Source organism: Vidua macroura, chromosome 25, assembly GCF_024509145.1.
Source record: "Vidua macroura isolate BioBank_ID:100142 chromosome 25, ASM2450914v1, whole genome shotgun sequence".
NCBI classification, from domain to species: domain Eukaryota; kingdom Metazoa; phylum Chordata; class Aves; order Passeriformes; family Viduidae; genus Vidua; species Vidua macroura.
Window position 1 is genome coordinate 2,307,693 of NC_071595.1, and position 15,493 is coordinate 2,323,185.

The following is a 15,493-nucleotide window of genomic DNA, read 5'->3' on the forward strand; positions in this document are numbered from 1 at the left end:
CTCTTGCTTGCGCCAGGCTTTTATTTCCCAACAAATTCTCTCTCTAAGACAATATCACAACTCTTGCCCTCCTTGGATTGCAAACCAGGGGCGTGCCCGGAGTGTCCTGGTGGAGCAGAGGAGCTCCTCATGCTGGCAGTGCTGCGGGGGGAGGATGGGGTGAGGGATGGGGTGACGGGGGCTCTCCGGGAGCGGTCGCGCTCTGTCTGTCCAGAAGGCTCAAATGCAGGCAGATATTATGTCTTAAGGCATTAATTTTAATGAACATCTGTGTAAATGAGATGCAAATTAAGCATGGCCCCGGGGCTCCAGGCAAGTTGCCAATAGAGCCCTGACAAAGGTGGGCACTTCTGGACTCATTGTGTCCAGATTTTAATAAAGAAGATACATTGAAGGCTCTGGTGGAGGCTGGGAAGGGATGACTTTGGAAGCAGCTCATATTTGAAGCTTCCCATGTATTTTTCTTTTCCCTTTTCTTTCCCCAAAAGGCCACAACCTCCTTAACTTTTGGAAAGCTGCCATTTGTGCATTTCCTCTCTATCCCCCCAGCCCCTTTCCCAGGTCACAGAGGGACTAATCCTGGCTTTGGGATGGATGAGCCCTCTCCTGCTGTAAGTTTTCCTCCTGGCCGGGTTCCTGCGAGGCAGGAGGCTGGGAAGCAGCTGTCGGATCATGCTCAGGGGGAAGCTTTGTTTGCAGGAGGGGTTTTGCTTCAGCGAGTGGATGTGATTTTAGGGACTGGTCCTCACCAGCTCCCATCAGGAGCCAGGACAACGATCCAGGGTGGAGCTGGAGTTCTGGGAGTGTGGGGAAACCAGGCAGGGACTGGTTGGTTGTAGCAGGATTGTAAGAAATGCCATCTGGAGGAGACTTCAAGGGGTCATCGAATTCAGCCCTGAGTTTTCTGGTGAGATCAAGTGCAGCTGAAAGGCATTTCTGTGGTTTGGAGCCTGTGCTTATATGGACATCCCGATGGATCGCTTCGGATCCAGCTGTGCCACAGAAGAAATAACATGGGTTTAGCTCATGTTAAGCTGTCAGAGCAAAGGAACCTCATCTTTAACTCCTGATCTCCAGCAGGAGTTTAACCCAAGTGGCTCTCCTTCCATTGCTGCCTCTCTGAGGAGCCTCTGTTTTGTGTAAAAAGGTGTTAAAATTCGGGAGAATCTTTGTGCTGAGCTTCACACAGCAAGTTGGGCTCTTCAGCACGAGGGACAAGAGCCAGGCACCAGCACCTCGTAGGAGTTTCCAGGCTGGGGCACTTCTTCCCCCTCCACTGTCTCTGCTGTCAGCTCAGGTTTCTCAAAGCTTACACTAATATTACATTTTAATGACTGGAATCAAGTGAGCTACAGTTGAGATGTTTCTAAACATAACAGCTCTGTGGATTCAGTTTGGCAAACATCAGAATTCCCCAGGGAAATGATTCCCCAGGTACAGATGAGCCGGGGGGGGGGGGGGGGTCACTCACGTGAAGGCATAGGGGGGTTCTGCCTGGCTTTGTCTCCATCATCAGCAACCCCTGATCAGCTGGAAGACCCTGAGTGAGAACTCTTCACCCCAAAAATGGTGAAACTAATGGGATGAAGCTTGTGCTGCTCAGTGCAAGTGGCTCATCCTCCTTTACATGCTGAAGAATCAGAGGTGAGGTTTGCTGGTTGGGAGCAGAGGTGCCAGAAAGCCCCAGGCATGGGCTTGTCCTGTCTGGCCAAAGAGCACCCATCAGCCTGGGCCATGGAGAGCTGATGGAATCAAATTCTTGGGTGTTTTGGGGGAGACATCTGTGCTGGGGTAGCTCGGCCTCCTGGCTAAGCAAGCTTAAGCTTGGCTTTTGTTTATCTTTTACACAGTGGATTTTGAACTTGGGTTTCAAAGCGTGGCTTGTGCTTGGCGTTGGCAGATCTGAGCTGGGACCCTCTTTGATTCGCGGTGTTGTTTTTGGACAAACTCTTGACGTTGTCACATTTCACCTACAAAATTCATGGCATTAAGGCTCAGCCCTGGGTCAGCTGGCAGGGATTTTTGGGCTCTCTGCCTTACAGTGCTCAGGAGTGAAGGATCCTGGTGCCACCCCAGGTCATGGAATCATGGAATGGTTTGAGTGAGAAGGGGCAGGGACACTTTCCACTCTCCCGGGTTGCTCCAAGCCCTGTCCAACCTATCCTTGAACTCTTCCAGGGATGAGGCAGCCACAGCTTCTGTGGCCATTTCCTCCAGGAAGAATCTCAGCTGTAACGTGCCAGGGTGCTCTGCTTTGCTGGTGCTCTGCTTTGTCCCTGTGAGGAAGATGAGAGCAGGATCAACCCTGCGTTCCTCCCAAGCTGTGCTCAACAGCCAGAAGGGATTCCTGCAAGAATCTGGAGCGCTTCCCCCAAAACGAAACCCAAGGGAAAAAAAGCATCAAACTTGACACAACCAAAGGTCACCGTCACTTTGGGGTGGGTGCAGGTGCAGTTGGCTGAGGTGGGGGGACACCTGGTGATGTGTCTGTGCTTGGCTGGACACCGTGGGCTGGTGGCTCCCGTTGTCACCACAGCTGAGCTCGGTGGCGCTGGGGCACGGCACAGGAATGTGGCGAGCCAGGACCTGCCGCAGCTGGCACAGCCCGGGCTGTTTATCCCAGAGTTAATTAAACCCCACCCTGCAGAGGAGGGAGGAGCAGGAGGGGTCCTCCCGCATCCAGCCTTCAGTGGGTGATGGCTTAGCCAAGGCAGCGGAGGGAAGAGATGGGATTTTGGGATCCTGCCTCTCCTCCTGGCATTCCTGGGGAGCTTTTTGGAAACTGGAGTTGCTCAATGCGGTGAACTCTGGCAGTGCTGTGTCACACCAATAAAGAATTAATGTTGGATGATGAAGAGGAGGAGGGAGAATCCCTAGACAGCAATAACTGAAGCCTCACTGCTTTATTTTAGAGTAGGTCAGGTCGGCCAGGGCCCGCGCAGCCGTTGTGCCTCCAGCACCCTCTTGGTGTGCTTCAATTAAAAAGAAAAAAAAAAAATCAGGAAAGAAATCCCAGGAGTGGTGATGCACTGAGTGAGGCCCAAACCAGAATTACTCATCTGGCCATTCCAGTGCTGCTGTCTGACCCTGCTCCTGGGAGAAGGCAGCATTTAGCCAGGGCTGGGGAGCCCACGCCGGCTCCCGTGCCCTCCTCTGCCCCCCTTCCTGCCTGGGGGATGTCAACTTCTCTCAGCACTTCCTTTATGACTCGTAATTCCCCCAACCTTTCCACCAGGGAGCTGACTCCACTGTGCCCCTGGTGCCTGTATCCAGTGCCTTGTGTCCCAGGGTTTCTCCCGGGTGTCACTGCCTGAGGGTGATGGTTTTGGAGAGGGGGCTGCCACTGCTGTGACCTCCTAAGCCATTGATGTCAGAGGCAGGGAGGGATGGGATGGGCACTGCCCAGCATCCTGCAGTGTTTCATCGAGGATATTTTGCAGGAGGATCAGAGTTTGGGTTTTTTTCCCAGAAGTTTTAGCCCATTTAGGTTTGATGCTTGTGGTCCCTGGATGCACAAGGGGCTTTTTGTGACCTTCCTGTGTAGGGTGATCTTGAGGGTCTTTTCCAGCCTCAGTGATTTTGTGGTTTTCCCTGGGACTGTTAGCTCTGCTCCTGCCACTGCAGAGATTCTCTTGAAGATCAGAGAATGGTTTGGGTTGGGACCTTAAAGATCACCTCATTCCAGCCCTCCTAAGGAGAGCAGAGGATGGACAGAGAGGAAAAGCAGCATCCCATTTTGGGATTGCAAGGCTGCACTGGAGGGCAGGAGTGACTCCATGTGCTGATGTCACAAGGTATTGACACTCAAAGCCTTAATTTCTGCAGGCAGCAGGACAAGAGCGATCCTTAGCCAGGACAAGTGGTCACACAGGCCATGCCCGAGCACCCAGCCCACGCCTCCGGGGTGGCTTTTTTGGGCACTCCACACCCCATCAAACAGCCAAGCCCCCAGGCAGGTGGGCGAGGGGAGGTGGGTTTCTGAGAATGGGATGTGGCAGGGAAGGGACACTCTGCCACTTGCTGTGCCCCAGCCTGGCCCGGGGTATTTTTAACCCTTCTGTGCCCCCGGAGGAATGCGTGCGGCTCCCGACAGTCGTGGAGCTGGGAGCAGCTGGGTGGGACCGGGCTGGGAGTGGGGACAGGCTGCGTGACGGTGTCTTCTCGTTGAACGCTTTCCAGACCTACTTAAAGTATCTCTGGCTTGTATTTTCAGCATCAGCAGCACACGCAGAAATGCCTCCTCTCTGACAGCTGTTAAGCTGCCTTAAAGGCACCATCTCCCCTCGTTGGGGAAGGGGATGATAAATGGGGGTGATAAGCACGGGCTGTGCTGGGTGACAGGGCTGTCACCGAGCCTGGCTGGGGAGAGTGGCCCAAGCTGCAGAGCCCTGGTGGGGCTGGGTGCATTTCTAACCTGGCAATCTTGTGCTTGCCCAGGAGCATGAGTGGCCCTGGCAGCCTCCTCGCTCCTTGGGAGTAAATTTTAGCAGTGAGGGGAGAGCAGATGTACCCCTGGAGCTCCCTCTTCCCAGAGGGAATGCTGCTGGTGTGCTGGCTCATCAGCAAACCACGGGTGGGCTTTGACCTTGACGTGTCAGCAGAGGCTTCCCTGATCCTGAGAACAAGAGCAAATTAAGCCAAGAGTTGCTGAGATCGAACAAACCATAGCGCTTTTTTTTTTTTTTTTTTTCTCCTCCTCCTTTCCTTTTCTTTTCTTGACCGTGAAACAATCAGGCTGTGATCAAATGGCGCCTTTCAGGAGCTGCCTTGGGTCAGTGCTCCAAAAGGCACCCACTTGCAGATGCTTTGGTGACCCTGCCAGGTCTGAGCCGAGGGAGATGGCCGGAGGAATGTCCTCTCTCCCGAGCACTCGTTAGCTGGTGGTGATGACACTTCACAGTGTTTCCAGGAGATACTAAAAATACCAGCTTTGCATAAGACCAGGAGAGCTGAGGATCCGAGAGAGGAGGAGATGGGAAGCTTTTTGTCTGCAAGGGCTGAGCAGAGGAGGGAGAGGAGCCTGGTCCTGGCAGGATGCAGTGGAGGGGGGGGATCTGTGGGGACATTGCCATCACCCACAGCATCCAAGCCAGGCTTGGGAAGGCAGGGACTGTGGCCACTGGGTCTGGAGCAAGCAGGGAAGGACTCAGGCTTGGATTAGTCGCTGCAGCCTTTCAAGAACAATTGCCAATTCTCCTGCTGAAGGAGTGGTTTAGACGTCTCCCATCCAGAGGATTCTCAGGATGATAACACACTTACCTCACTTCCTAAAGAGCCTCAGAACAGTTCCTTACTCACCCCATCCCTCCTGTCCCCCTTTGCTCTGGGGAGCAGATTCTGCAGTTCGTGGGCTGTGGGGTGGGAGTGGGATGCCCAGAGAGCCCAGGGTGCTTCAATTTGCAGGGAAACAGAGCAGCTGAGGACAAAAATGGGCATTTCAGCAGCTTTCACCTCCTGGCCACGAGGGCGCTGGCACGGGGCTCTACCCTTGTCTCACAGTCCCATCTCAGGGAGTTTTTGGGCGCTCTGGGGGTTCCATGGGAACGCTGAGTGCTGTGGGGCTGTGCCTGAGCTCTGCTGTAACACGTGGGCTCCAGGCTTCGTTCAGGAGAATTATTTATACCAACATCTATATTAGCTGCCTTGCAGGGAAAGCACTGTGGCGCAGCTCCTGCACTCTTGGAAGAGCAAAATAAATTTAATTTTTTTTTTTTTTTTTTTTTTTTTTTTTTTTTTTTTTACATACCGCTCACTGCAGCTGAGCATCCAAAGTGCAGGAGGTTTCTCTGGGAGTTTGGATTTTAACCTCTTCCTAAAACTTTCCCCGTGGAGGTGCAGACCCCCACGGAGCCTGCCCAGGTTTCCTCCCACAGCCCTGTGGAGGAGAGTCCTGAATGAACAGGCTCCGGGTACCAAATGGCTGATTTAAAGATGTGCTGGCTCCCTGCATCCCGAGCAGCTGTAGCCTTTGAAGAGGGATTGAGTGGTGGCAGAGCCCTGATGTGAGGTTGGTTTGAAGTCAGCTGTGAGCCAAAGGGATCAGGGAGCACCCAGAGCAGCGCAGTGGGGTGGGAATAGCCCCAGTGCTCCTGCCTGGATCAGGAGCTGGAATGGCAATCACAAAGATTTGGGAAAAGGAATGAGTTAGGAGGAGAGCGAGAGGGAAAGAAAGAAGTCCCTCTGACCTTCTGACAAACGCAGCAAAGGCTTTAAAAAACATGAATCCTCTGCTAAAAATCCCAGCGCAACCTAAAGCGCCGTTTCTAAGGGAGATTTTGTGTGTGCTTGATTTGGCTTTGTGCTTTTATTGCAGTGTCTGAGGGAGGGTGGAATGCGCCCTCAGTCCTTCTGTTGGGCTGGAGGCACTTGGGGTTATCCACTCTGCCTTGCTTGGACATGGCACAGTGTCCCAGCCCAGGGGTGGCACTCGTGGGGTCACACAGGGGGGACACAGTGACCACACGATGTCAGACACAGGGAACAGGTTGCCCAGAGAAGCTGTGGCTCCCCCATCCCTCAAGGCCAGGCTGGAACAGCCTGGAAAGTGTCCCTGCTCAGAGCAGAGAGTGGGACGAGTTTTCCCGTCCTTCCAACACAAACTATTCTATGATTTTATGACATGGTCAGCAAGACCTGTAGGCACAAAGCTCATAGTGCTAGGAGCTCTCCTCCATCCACCCTGCACTCCCAGGGCAGAAGGGCACCAAGGTGAAGTTTAAAGAAGCTTTGAAAGTGAAGAAAACCCTTGGTTGCACCCTGATCTCATAAATGACCCATCCATCAGAGATCTTGAGCTGCCTCTGAGCTCTCTTGCTCGTCACATAACACAGGTCCCTTGCTTCCAGCTGCTGAGATGCATTAAAAGAAAAAATACATTGCTAAATGTATTTTAAACATTTAAAGCTAAAAATACATTGGTTTCCAAAGAGTGCTGTGCCATGTAGACAGTGGTGGCAGAGGTGGCAGGATGTAGCACAGCCATAAACAGGGTGACATCAGCCCGTGACAGGGACAGCGCGCGTCCCCACGCGCCAGGGCCGGTGGCCATGTGAGGAGAGCTTGAAACCAGCAGGTTCAGGGGACAAATGGGGATGCTCGAAGGTCTTGGAAAGCCTCTGGGTGGGTTTTAGCTGAGGGTGTTTAATCTTCAGTATGTGGCCTGGGGCAGGTCCAGGTCTGGGTTGGGTGACAGGAGCTGTTTGCGGGAGGTTTGGGGACTGAGCAAAAGCCAAGTGAGGGGTCTTGGTGATCACTTGGAAACATCAGAAAGGACAAAAATCAGGCAGGACCTTCATGTCCTTCCACATCCATCCCTTGCACCGACACAAAGCTCAAGCAAAGCCCTGACCTTGCAATTCCCAGCACTGTTTGGCTCCTGTCCCCATCGCTGGAGTGGCACTTGGAGGCTTAAAGCTGTGATTTGAGGAACCTGCACGAGCTGTGGCCGGGATCTTTGGGCCAGGAACAGCAGGTTTCCAACTGGCTTTCGTCCCTGCCCAATACTTCCCTAATGGTTTTTAGAAATTGGTGGTGGGGGGAATGTGTCGGAGGAAGACTCGGCTCGCTCCTGACACGTGATTCGGTGAGGAAATGGGAAAAGAATTTCTGGCTGTGAAACGGGGCAGCTCCACGTCGAGCGAGAGGGATCGTTCCTTCTTCGCAGTGGAACAAAAAAGCCTCCTCGCCCCAGCCCGGATGCCTGGGATTCCTGGCGGAGGGGCCCCGGAGCGGTAACGGTGCAGCTCCGCCAGCTCCCGGCCAAGGTGGTAGCGGAGGAGCCGGGGCGGCGTTTTTGGCACGGAACCGTTGTCCTCTTGTTGTTTCAGCTGCTCTGGATTAATACCAGGGACCGGGAGCAGCGGTGTCCCCCGCCAAGGGGAAAAATCCAGGCGTTGGGACACTCTGGCAGTGTTGGCAGCTGGGGCTGGAGGAGGCTGCAGGGATGAATGTCCGGCTGTCTGTCCAGGAGGGCTCGGGGGGACGTGGAGGGGACATGCCCTGGATGGGCAGAGGGGCTCCCTGGGGGATGTTTGGAATCCCCTCCCAGGTCCCCACTCCCTCCCTGCCTCCCGCTCTTTTCCTTGGTTATATTTGATGGTGGAAAAAAAAGGGTTCTGAAGGTTTCCCACTGTGCAAAAAATCTCCATCTGAGGAGCACTTCGGGCCATTTAACGGGCAATTTCCCCCAAACCCTCCCCTTCCACAAAACATCCGTTCCCATCTCTCCAAAGCAAAACAAAGCTTCGGGAATGTGGTGCTGGAGCTGCTGCATGTGCAGTTGGTGCCGGGACGTGGGGATGCAGGGTCTGAGAGCTTGGGGATGTGGGAGCTGGGCTCTCACCACACCATACCATGACTTTGGCAAAGCCTCAGTGTTTTCAGGATGGCAGTGCATCAAAAAATATTCGGGATTTCATCTTCCTTGGCTGTGGCTCACCACGGCCAGGTGGGAAGGCTTTTGGTGAAGCTGTGGCACAGCAAGGGACAGACCGAGATCTGATTCTCCCGGTGTTGGTGCTTTTGGAGTGCAACGCTGCACGTTTTTCTGTATTAAACACCTTGTATTTTTATCCCGATGCCATAATTCATCCCAAAGTAGCAGGCCGGGTGGCTGGTGGGGCGGGTTGTTGCCTGGAGATGCGTGGAGGCTGTTCCCAACCCTCCTGTTTTCTCTCCCAAGTCTGTGACTTCCCGCAGCATCACTTCGCAGCGGTGATTCACGCGCCCGGGCTGCCTCCCTCCCCACTTCCAATGTTCCCCATCTCTTAAACCCAAGGGTTTTGGGGGAGGAAAAGAGGGTGACAGGACTCGGGATGGGAGGAGCAGGATGCTACCCAAGAGCTGGGGCTATAAAAATCATGATTTTTAGGAAAAGAGCCTACAGTGGTTGAGGGGAACGGTGGCAAGTTGCCAGGTGGTTTTTTGGCAGAGCGATGGGGGAAGGCAAAATCGGTACTTTGGGGGTGTTTCGGGTGGGTTTCTGCGGTGAATTCGAAACTCGGTTCTTTGTGCGAGGACGGCTGTGAGGAGCAGGGACACCCGATGTGTGGCGGGGGGGTGGGGGGGGTCGCCATCTCCCTGCCAGCGCCGGCTCGGGGAACAGCGGACAAAGGGCCGGGGGAGCGGGGCCGGTGGCGGTGGGAGCCGGAGCCGGAGCCGCCGCCGAGCCAGGGCGTTGCTGCTCTTTGTCGGGGGCTGCCGCCTCCCCCCGGAGGAGGGGCCGTCCCCGGCGGGGCGGGCGGGGACCACCCCCGCGCTGCCACCGAGCATCCCCCCCGCTCCCCAGCCGGGTCGCGCTCCGGTCCCCCCTTCCCGGGGCCGGTGGGGGGGTCGGTGCGGGGGGGGTGCGGGAGGCACCGCGGCGCTCGGGGAGGGGGCGGCCCCGGCGCTGCCGCCCCGCCCCGCGGCGCCGCCCCCCGCCCGCCCCCGCGTCCCCCCGCCCTCCGCCGGGGCTGGAGCTCCGCGGGAGCCGGTGCTGGCGGCGGCGGCGGGGCCGGGGCGTGCGGCGGCCTGCGCGGCTCGGCCTTTTGTTCCGCCGGCGGGAAGGAGAGCGGGCGGGCGGCGGCCGGGAGCAGGAGGAGGACGAGCAGGAACAGGAGGAGGAGGAGGAGGAAGGCAGCGGCCATGCATCCCGCCGCGCCGGCCGGGGGCTGCCCGCGGGGGCGGCCCGGAGCCCCCCGCCCCCGGCCCGGCCGCTGAGCCGCGCACAAAAGGGGCGAGAGCGGCGGGGAAGGGGAACGGGAGGGCGGCCCCGGGGTGTGTGTGTGTGTGTGTGTGCCCGCCCCGTCCCCAGCCCCGGTCCGCCCCGCATCGCCGCCGGTACCGGCCCCGCGCCCGCCCCGCCGCCCCCCGCCCCGCCATGGCCGGGCCGCCCGGTGGCGCGGAGCCGCCGCAGCCCGACACCGGCCGCCGGGAAAGTTAGTGCGAGCGGGGCCGGCAGCAGCAGGAGGAGGAGGAGGAGGAGGAAGAAGAAGCAGCAGCAGCAGCGGCAACAGCGCGCCTCCAGCCGCGGCTGCTCTCCGTCCCCCCCGTCGGCTCCCGGAGGCAACTCAGGGGATTCCATCCCGCTCCGTCCCTTTGCCATTTTTGGATGCGTTTTATAGCCAATTTTTTTTTTTCCCCTGGGGAGAAAGCGAAAAAAAAAAAAAAAGCGAAGACCCAGCAGCCTTCCTCCACCGCCGGACTCCGCGGCCGTGCCGCCACCGCCGCGCACCCACCGGCTGGATTTTGGGGGTTCCGCCACTGCCGGTGGCACCGGGCGAGGTGACGGCAGCGACAATGCCATCATGTTTTTGAGACAGGAAACCTCCGAGTTTGCCCTGAATGAAGAACTTCCTGTGTTTAAAGTTGTACGAATATCCGCTGACAAGCTCGGTTCAAATGAAAACACGAGAGTCGGGGGGAGAGGCTAATTCGGACCAGCTGGACTTCCACGGCGCTCGGGGCTGGGCGGAAAACGCGCGGAGCCGCTCGCCACTGCCAGCCGGGAGCCGCCGGGACAAGCAGTGCCTTTGTTAGTAAAGAAGGACAGACGGGATAATTTAAGAGCTTCAAACTCTTCCGCCCTTTCTGTTGCAAACCGCTTGGAATATTTTACCGGAGCTGTTGGATTTTGGATGATCCGCTGATGGATGGGGTTTTCTAGGGGGGCCGGGGGGATGAGATGGGTTGTTTCACTGCTCGGGACTGCCGGTCGGGCTGCTGAGCCGGCGCGGTGCTGCCGGTCCCCCTTGCCATCCCCGTAGTGTCACTTTGGGATTAGGGTTTGGGACCTGCTGGCTGTGTGATGCTTCCTGCCGTGGCGGGCGAAAGGTTGCCGGGGTGGTTCCGTCATCCATAAGGACGAGAGTATGGGCAAACCACTGAGCCGGCCAGACTGTTTACGGCAGAACCGCACTTGCCTGGGGAAGGGCGAGGATGAGGATGGTTATATAGAGGATTGCTACGTGCCCCAGAGATCGATATACGACACGATGAGAATTAACGAGCAGATCGATCAGGGATCGAAGCTCAACCAGCTCTCCAAGAGCACCCTGGGCAAGGGGGATGGCAGCACCATATCCAGCAACGGGACTCTGGGAGCTGCCAATGTCTTCGAGTCCAGGCCGCCGGAACCCAAAAAGCTGGATGAGCGAGTCATCTTCGACCAGCTGAAGCTCAGCAGCGACGTCTCCAAGCCGGCGCCGGCTCCGCCAAAGAGGCGACCGAACCCCGAGAAGAAGGAGAACGTCAACCGGCGCTCGTGGAAGTCCTTCATGCCGCCCAACTTCACCGAATTCGCGGAAAGGATGGGGGCTTCGCTGAGCGAGGTGTCGGAGGCGGGCGCTTCCAACCCTTCCCTGCGGGATAAGCGGGATTCCAGTGCCATGCTCGCCGAGCAGCCGGGCCAGCCCGACCACGGCGAGCCCATGTCGGAGTCTCTCACCCTGGAGCACGTCTCCAAGTCGTCTGGCACGGCAGAGGCTCTGGCGGCCAAGCAGTTCAGCGTGGATGGCTATGGTGGTCCCCGGGACGAGCGCCAGGCCCTTCTGAACGCCGGTGACAGCCGTGTCAGGGACCTGGCCAGGGCCCGCCGGCTCCCCAGTGCCACCTGGCCACGAGCCAGGAAGAATTTCATCAGGGGGAACTTCAACGATGGGCACCAGGAGACCCTGGAGGCCTCCGAGTCGGACTCTACAGTGGAGAACGTCAACCTCTCTCCGTGCCTTAGTGAAGAGCTGCTGGATACGGGACTGGATATTCTCATCACCTCCAATCTCAGGGAGAAAACGGAGTCTGAGCTGAGATTTGAGGAGGACGAGCGCTGGGTGATGATGGAGGAGTGGGAGGAGGCGACGCTGTCAGAGAGAGGAAAGGCTGTTCTGGTGGCAGAGGAGAAGAGGAGCTGTTGCTTGGCAGATATTTCTGAAGAAAGGGAACAATCCACAGCTCCAGAGGATGGCTCTGCCCCCAGCCCGGGGACCTCCCGGTCCTGCACGTCCCCTGGGGGTGGTGGCGGCGCGTGCTGCACGGAGGACGTGGCGGTGCAATGTGGGGTTGAGGACTTTGCTCCAGTTTTGGAGCGCTCAACCAGCCCCACGGGCCCCGAGCTGTCTGACACAGACTCGGTGCAGATGTTCCTGGAGCTGGAAGAGCAGTGCCTGGATGAGGACGGGGGTGATGGAGCTGTCCCCAGCTGCCTGGAGATCCAAATGTCCCCAATGGACTCAGAGGGGCTGGACCCAGATTCGGCCAAACTGGCCAGGTTGGTGGTTGAAGGGGGTCAGCACAGGGCCCCCTTGGATATCAGCGCCTCGGACTCTGCCGTTGTGTCAGATCTGGAGGACTTTGATGTCACCTGCAGCTCACAGGTGCTGAGCACGCTGGAGCCCTTGACAGAGCCCTTCTCAGAAAGGGACACCTTGGCTGTCACCCCGACGGACTCGGACGGAGGGGCCTCCCCCAGCCCCGTGGCCATGGCAGGGCTGGGGTCCCTCCTGGACCCTCCCTCCCCAGCGCTGGTGGGGGAGGCTGATCCTGACCCACTGGTGGACCCGGAGTTTGTGGCTGGTGGGATGCCATGTCCTGGCACAGGGGCACATCCAGCTGCTGGACTGGGAGGAGATGGATACCCCAGTGCTCCGGTGGGGTGGGGTGAAGATAACCAAGACTTGCTTTCCGAGGGGACTTGTCCTGGCCGAGTGTCCCCCTGCCAGCCCCCAGCTCCAGACACAGCGATGGAGGGGCTGGGGTCCCCCCCACGGCACAGCCAGGCTGGCGTTGAGGCCATGGATCCATTCAGGACCCATCACCTTCTGCCTGGAAGGACTGAGGTCGCCAACTGGGATGTCCCAGAACTGGTTTCTGAGGATGAAGCCACAGATTTGGGATCAGGGAGTGGAGCTGAGGGCTGGACTCATCCAGCAGGGAGTGGGGATGTTTGCTGTGGTTCTCTGCTGCCTTTCCACGCTGGCTCTGCATCAGAGCCAGGCTCCAAGGCTCCGACAACATTCCCAGTGCCTGTTGAGGACCCCCCGTGGGAAATGGTTTCCCTGGGCCGTGCCCTGTCTCTGGAAGGGGCTGCCCACATAGAGGGGTGCCCCATAGAGGTGGCTGTCACACACGGGGGGACACCAGCAGCCATCCTGCAGCCAGGAGATGTGGACTTGTTGTTTGCCCCCAGCTGGGAGGTCCCATGTCCTGCCAGCCCAGCCGCCCCTGAAGAGCTTCCTGGCACATTGTCCATTGCAGGGCCTGCCATCCCATGGGATTTTGGGGAGCTTTCTGCTCCAGCCCACCCACTTTCAGCAGGAGATGTGGCTGTCCTGGAGCCTCAGGCTCAGGGGTTGCCACCAGCCACTGGGGATCCTACCATGGATGCTGAGGAACCTCCAGGAGCCGCCACCACTGCCATGCCCTTGATGGTGGAGGAGCTTCTGGAAGCCCCACCACCCTTTGCTGACGTGCCTGTTGCCACTGTGCCACCACCAGCGGCCGAGCCACTCTCCTCAGGTGCCGGGGACCTCAGCGGTGACCCCGTGCCATTGGTAGTGGCCTTGGGGGATACAGATGACTTTGCCATCATGGTTGTGCCGCCCATCCTGGAGCACCTGCCCGCTGAAGCGGTGGCTTTGGAGGACGACCCCGTTACGAGCTTACCTGCAGCAGGGGTGGCAGCTTGGGAGGGTCCCCCTGGTGCCTTCTCACCCCTCCCAGAAGGTCCCACCACCCCAGAGCTGCTGGGGACACCCTTTGCCACAGCACCCAGGGCACAAACCCTCCCCAGGGCTGTGTTGAGGGGCCCCCTCCGTCCCCACAGCTGTGGGGGTGCCCTTGCCCTCTGTCCCAGCGAGGGAGAGGGGACATCGGGCACGGAAGGACCCCTCGGCGCCGCTCTCATGGCAGAAGGGCCCCCTGCTCTCCCAGATGGATTCGTTCCAGATAACGAGGTATTTGTTGCTCAGGCTCCCGCAGCCGGGGCTTCAGGCACAGAAATCGCTTTATTTTGCACTCCAGGGATGGGTGGGAGGTGGGAGCCCACTCAGTAACGCACGATCTGGGCTTCCAAACAGCCTTCTCCCTCCTGAGATCGGCTTGAATTTGGCAGGCAAAAAGTTTTTTGGGGGACGGGGAGGGGGGGAATTGTGTGATTGTGTAAGTAAGGGAGGCAAAAGATTCTCGCTGCTCGATGACCTGAAATGTTGACTTACACTTTTTTGGCTTATTAAAGTACATTATGGTCACTCAGATGGAGATCACGGACTTTAGAAAAACCTTCTCGCTGGCTCCTGGCAGGGAGTTCCCATTTTTGAAGCAGAAAATATGTCAGGAAAGAGAAACCTGTAAAATGAATTAAGTGCAAGCAATTCCTGTCCCGTGCAGTCATCGCTGTCTGTAGTTTTTTCTGTGAGCATTGAGGTGCTGAGGCGTGGAAGGTGCTTGGGAAGGGGCTCAGATTCTCTCTGGTCTTCGGGGATTTGTGTTGCTCGTGGCTCTTGCCTGGAGAGACCTCGGTGCTGGAGTTCCCACAGCCGAGCGCTGATTTCCTGCCATCTGGAATAGGAGAAATATCACTAAGGAGACATCAGAAGTTAGTCAGCACCAAAAATCCCGATTTGGTGGCAATTACTCATCCTTTGGGCTGTACCACCCCTTTGAGATAACCACGTGGAGGGGCTTGGAGAGGTGGTTTCACATGGGGGTCCACGTGAGCACAGGCTGGGACACCCAGAGGGGACCTGGGTGAGGGAGAAACCATTGGGTTCTTGCAATCGTTGTCTGTTGCTTGAAATTCAGCGGGGGGATCCTTATTTTAGGTTCAGCACCTCTGATTGTTAACCCCACAAACCTTCCCCTCACTCCAAGCATTGCTGGAGATGCTTCCTGGAATTCCACATCCAGCAGCAGAGGGGTTAAGGGAGATGAGGGAAGCAGAAAGCAAGCGGATGCTTTGGGAAACCTTTCTGGGAGTGAGGAGGAGGAGGTGTGGTGGAGCAGATGTCCTTCTGCTCTCCCAAAATGTCTGTCCAGCTCGTCCCCAGGGCAGGACACCTTGCTCCACAGCAAAGGGGAGTCATTAAATATTTGTTTCCAAGCTGAGTCACAGTGAGGTTAATGAGCTAAATCACTGGAATCTTTTATGAGCAAAGGAAAACAAGTGTGTTGGATGCACTCACCCTCAGGCTGTTGCTGGGATTATTTTTGTCAGGCTCCTCAGGGAGCATCGGGCTCTCAGGCTGGCTGATACCTGTGTTGCAGGTACCCCTGGTTGGGTCATCGAGGCTTTTCCACAGGGCTCCCTCCCTGCCTGGCTCCTTTGGAGTTTGTTTTGCAGTACGCAGAGAGCTCGGACCAGCCTGGCATGCCAGGCTTATCAGCCTGATCCTTTTGTGGGTTTGGCTCTTCTACCCAGCAGCTCCATATATAAACAGTAACAGGAGAACAGCCCGGGAATTGGTGATTCCAAGTCCCCGTTTATTTCTTATAACCGTGGCAGAATTCTCCATGAGCAAAC

General features: G+C 57.3%; 2 protein-coding genes across 17 annotated transcripts in view; both read left to right on the plus strand.

The window, feature by feature from the left end:
- The window catches only part of MACF1 (microtubule actin crosslinking factor 1), a 135,892-nt gene that overhangs the window by 86,589 nt on the left and 33,810 nt on the right, over positions 1-15,493 (plus strand). The gene's annotated exons all lie outside the window — the stretch shown is intronic.
- On the plus strand, positions 10,191-14,523 carry LOC128818926 (microtubule-actin cross-linking factor 1, isoforms 6/7-like). The gene has a single exon (XM_053998735.1). It carries the CDS (start codon positions 10,851-10,853, stop codon positions 14,025-14,027), a length of 3,177 nt encoding a protein of 1,058 aa, XP_053854710.1. The 5' UTR covers positions 10,191-10,850; the 3' UTR covers positions 14,028-14,523.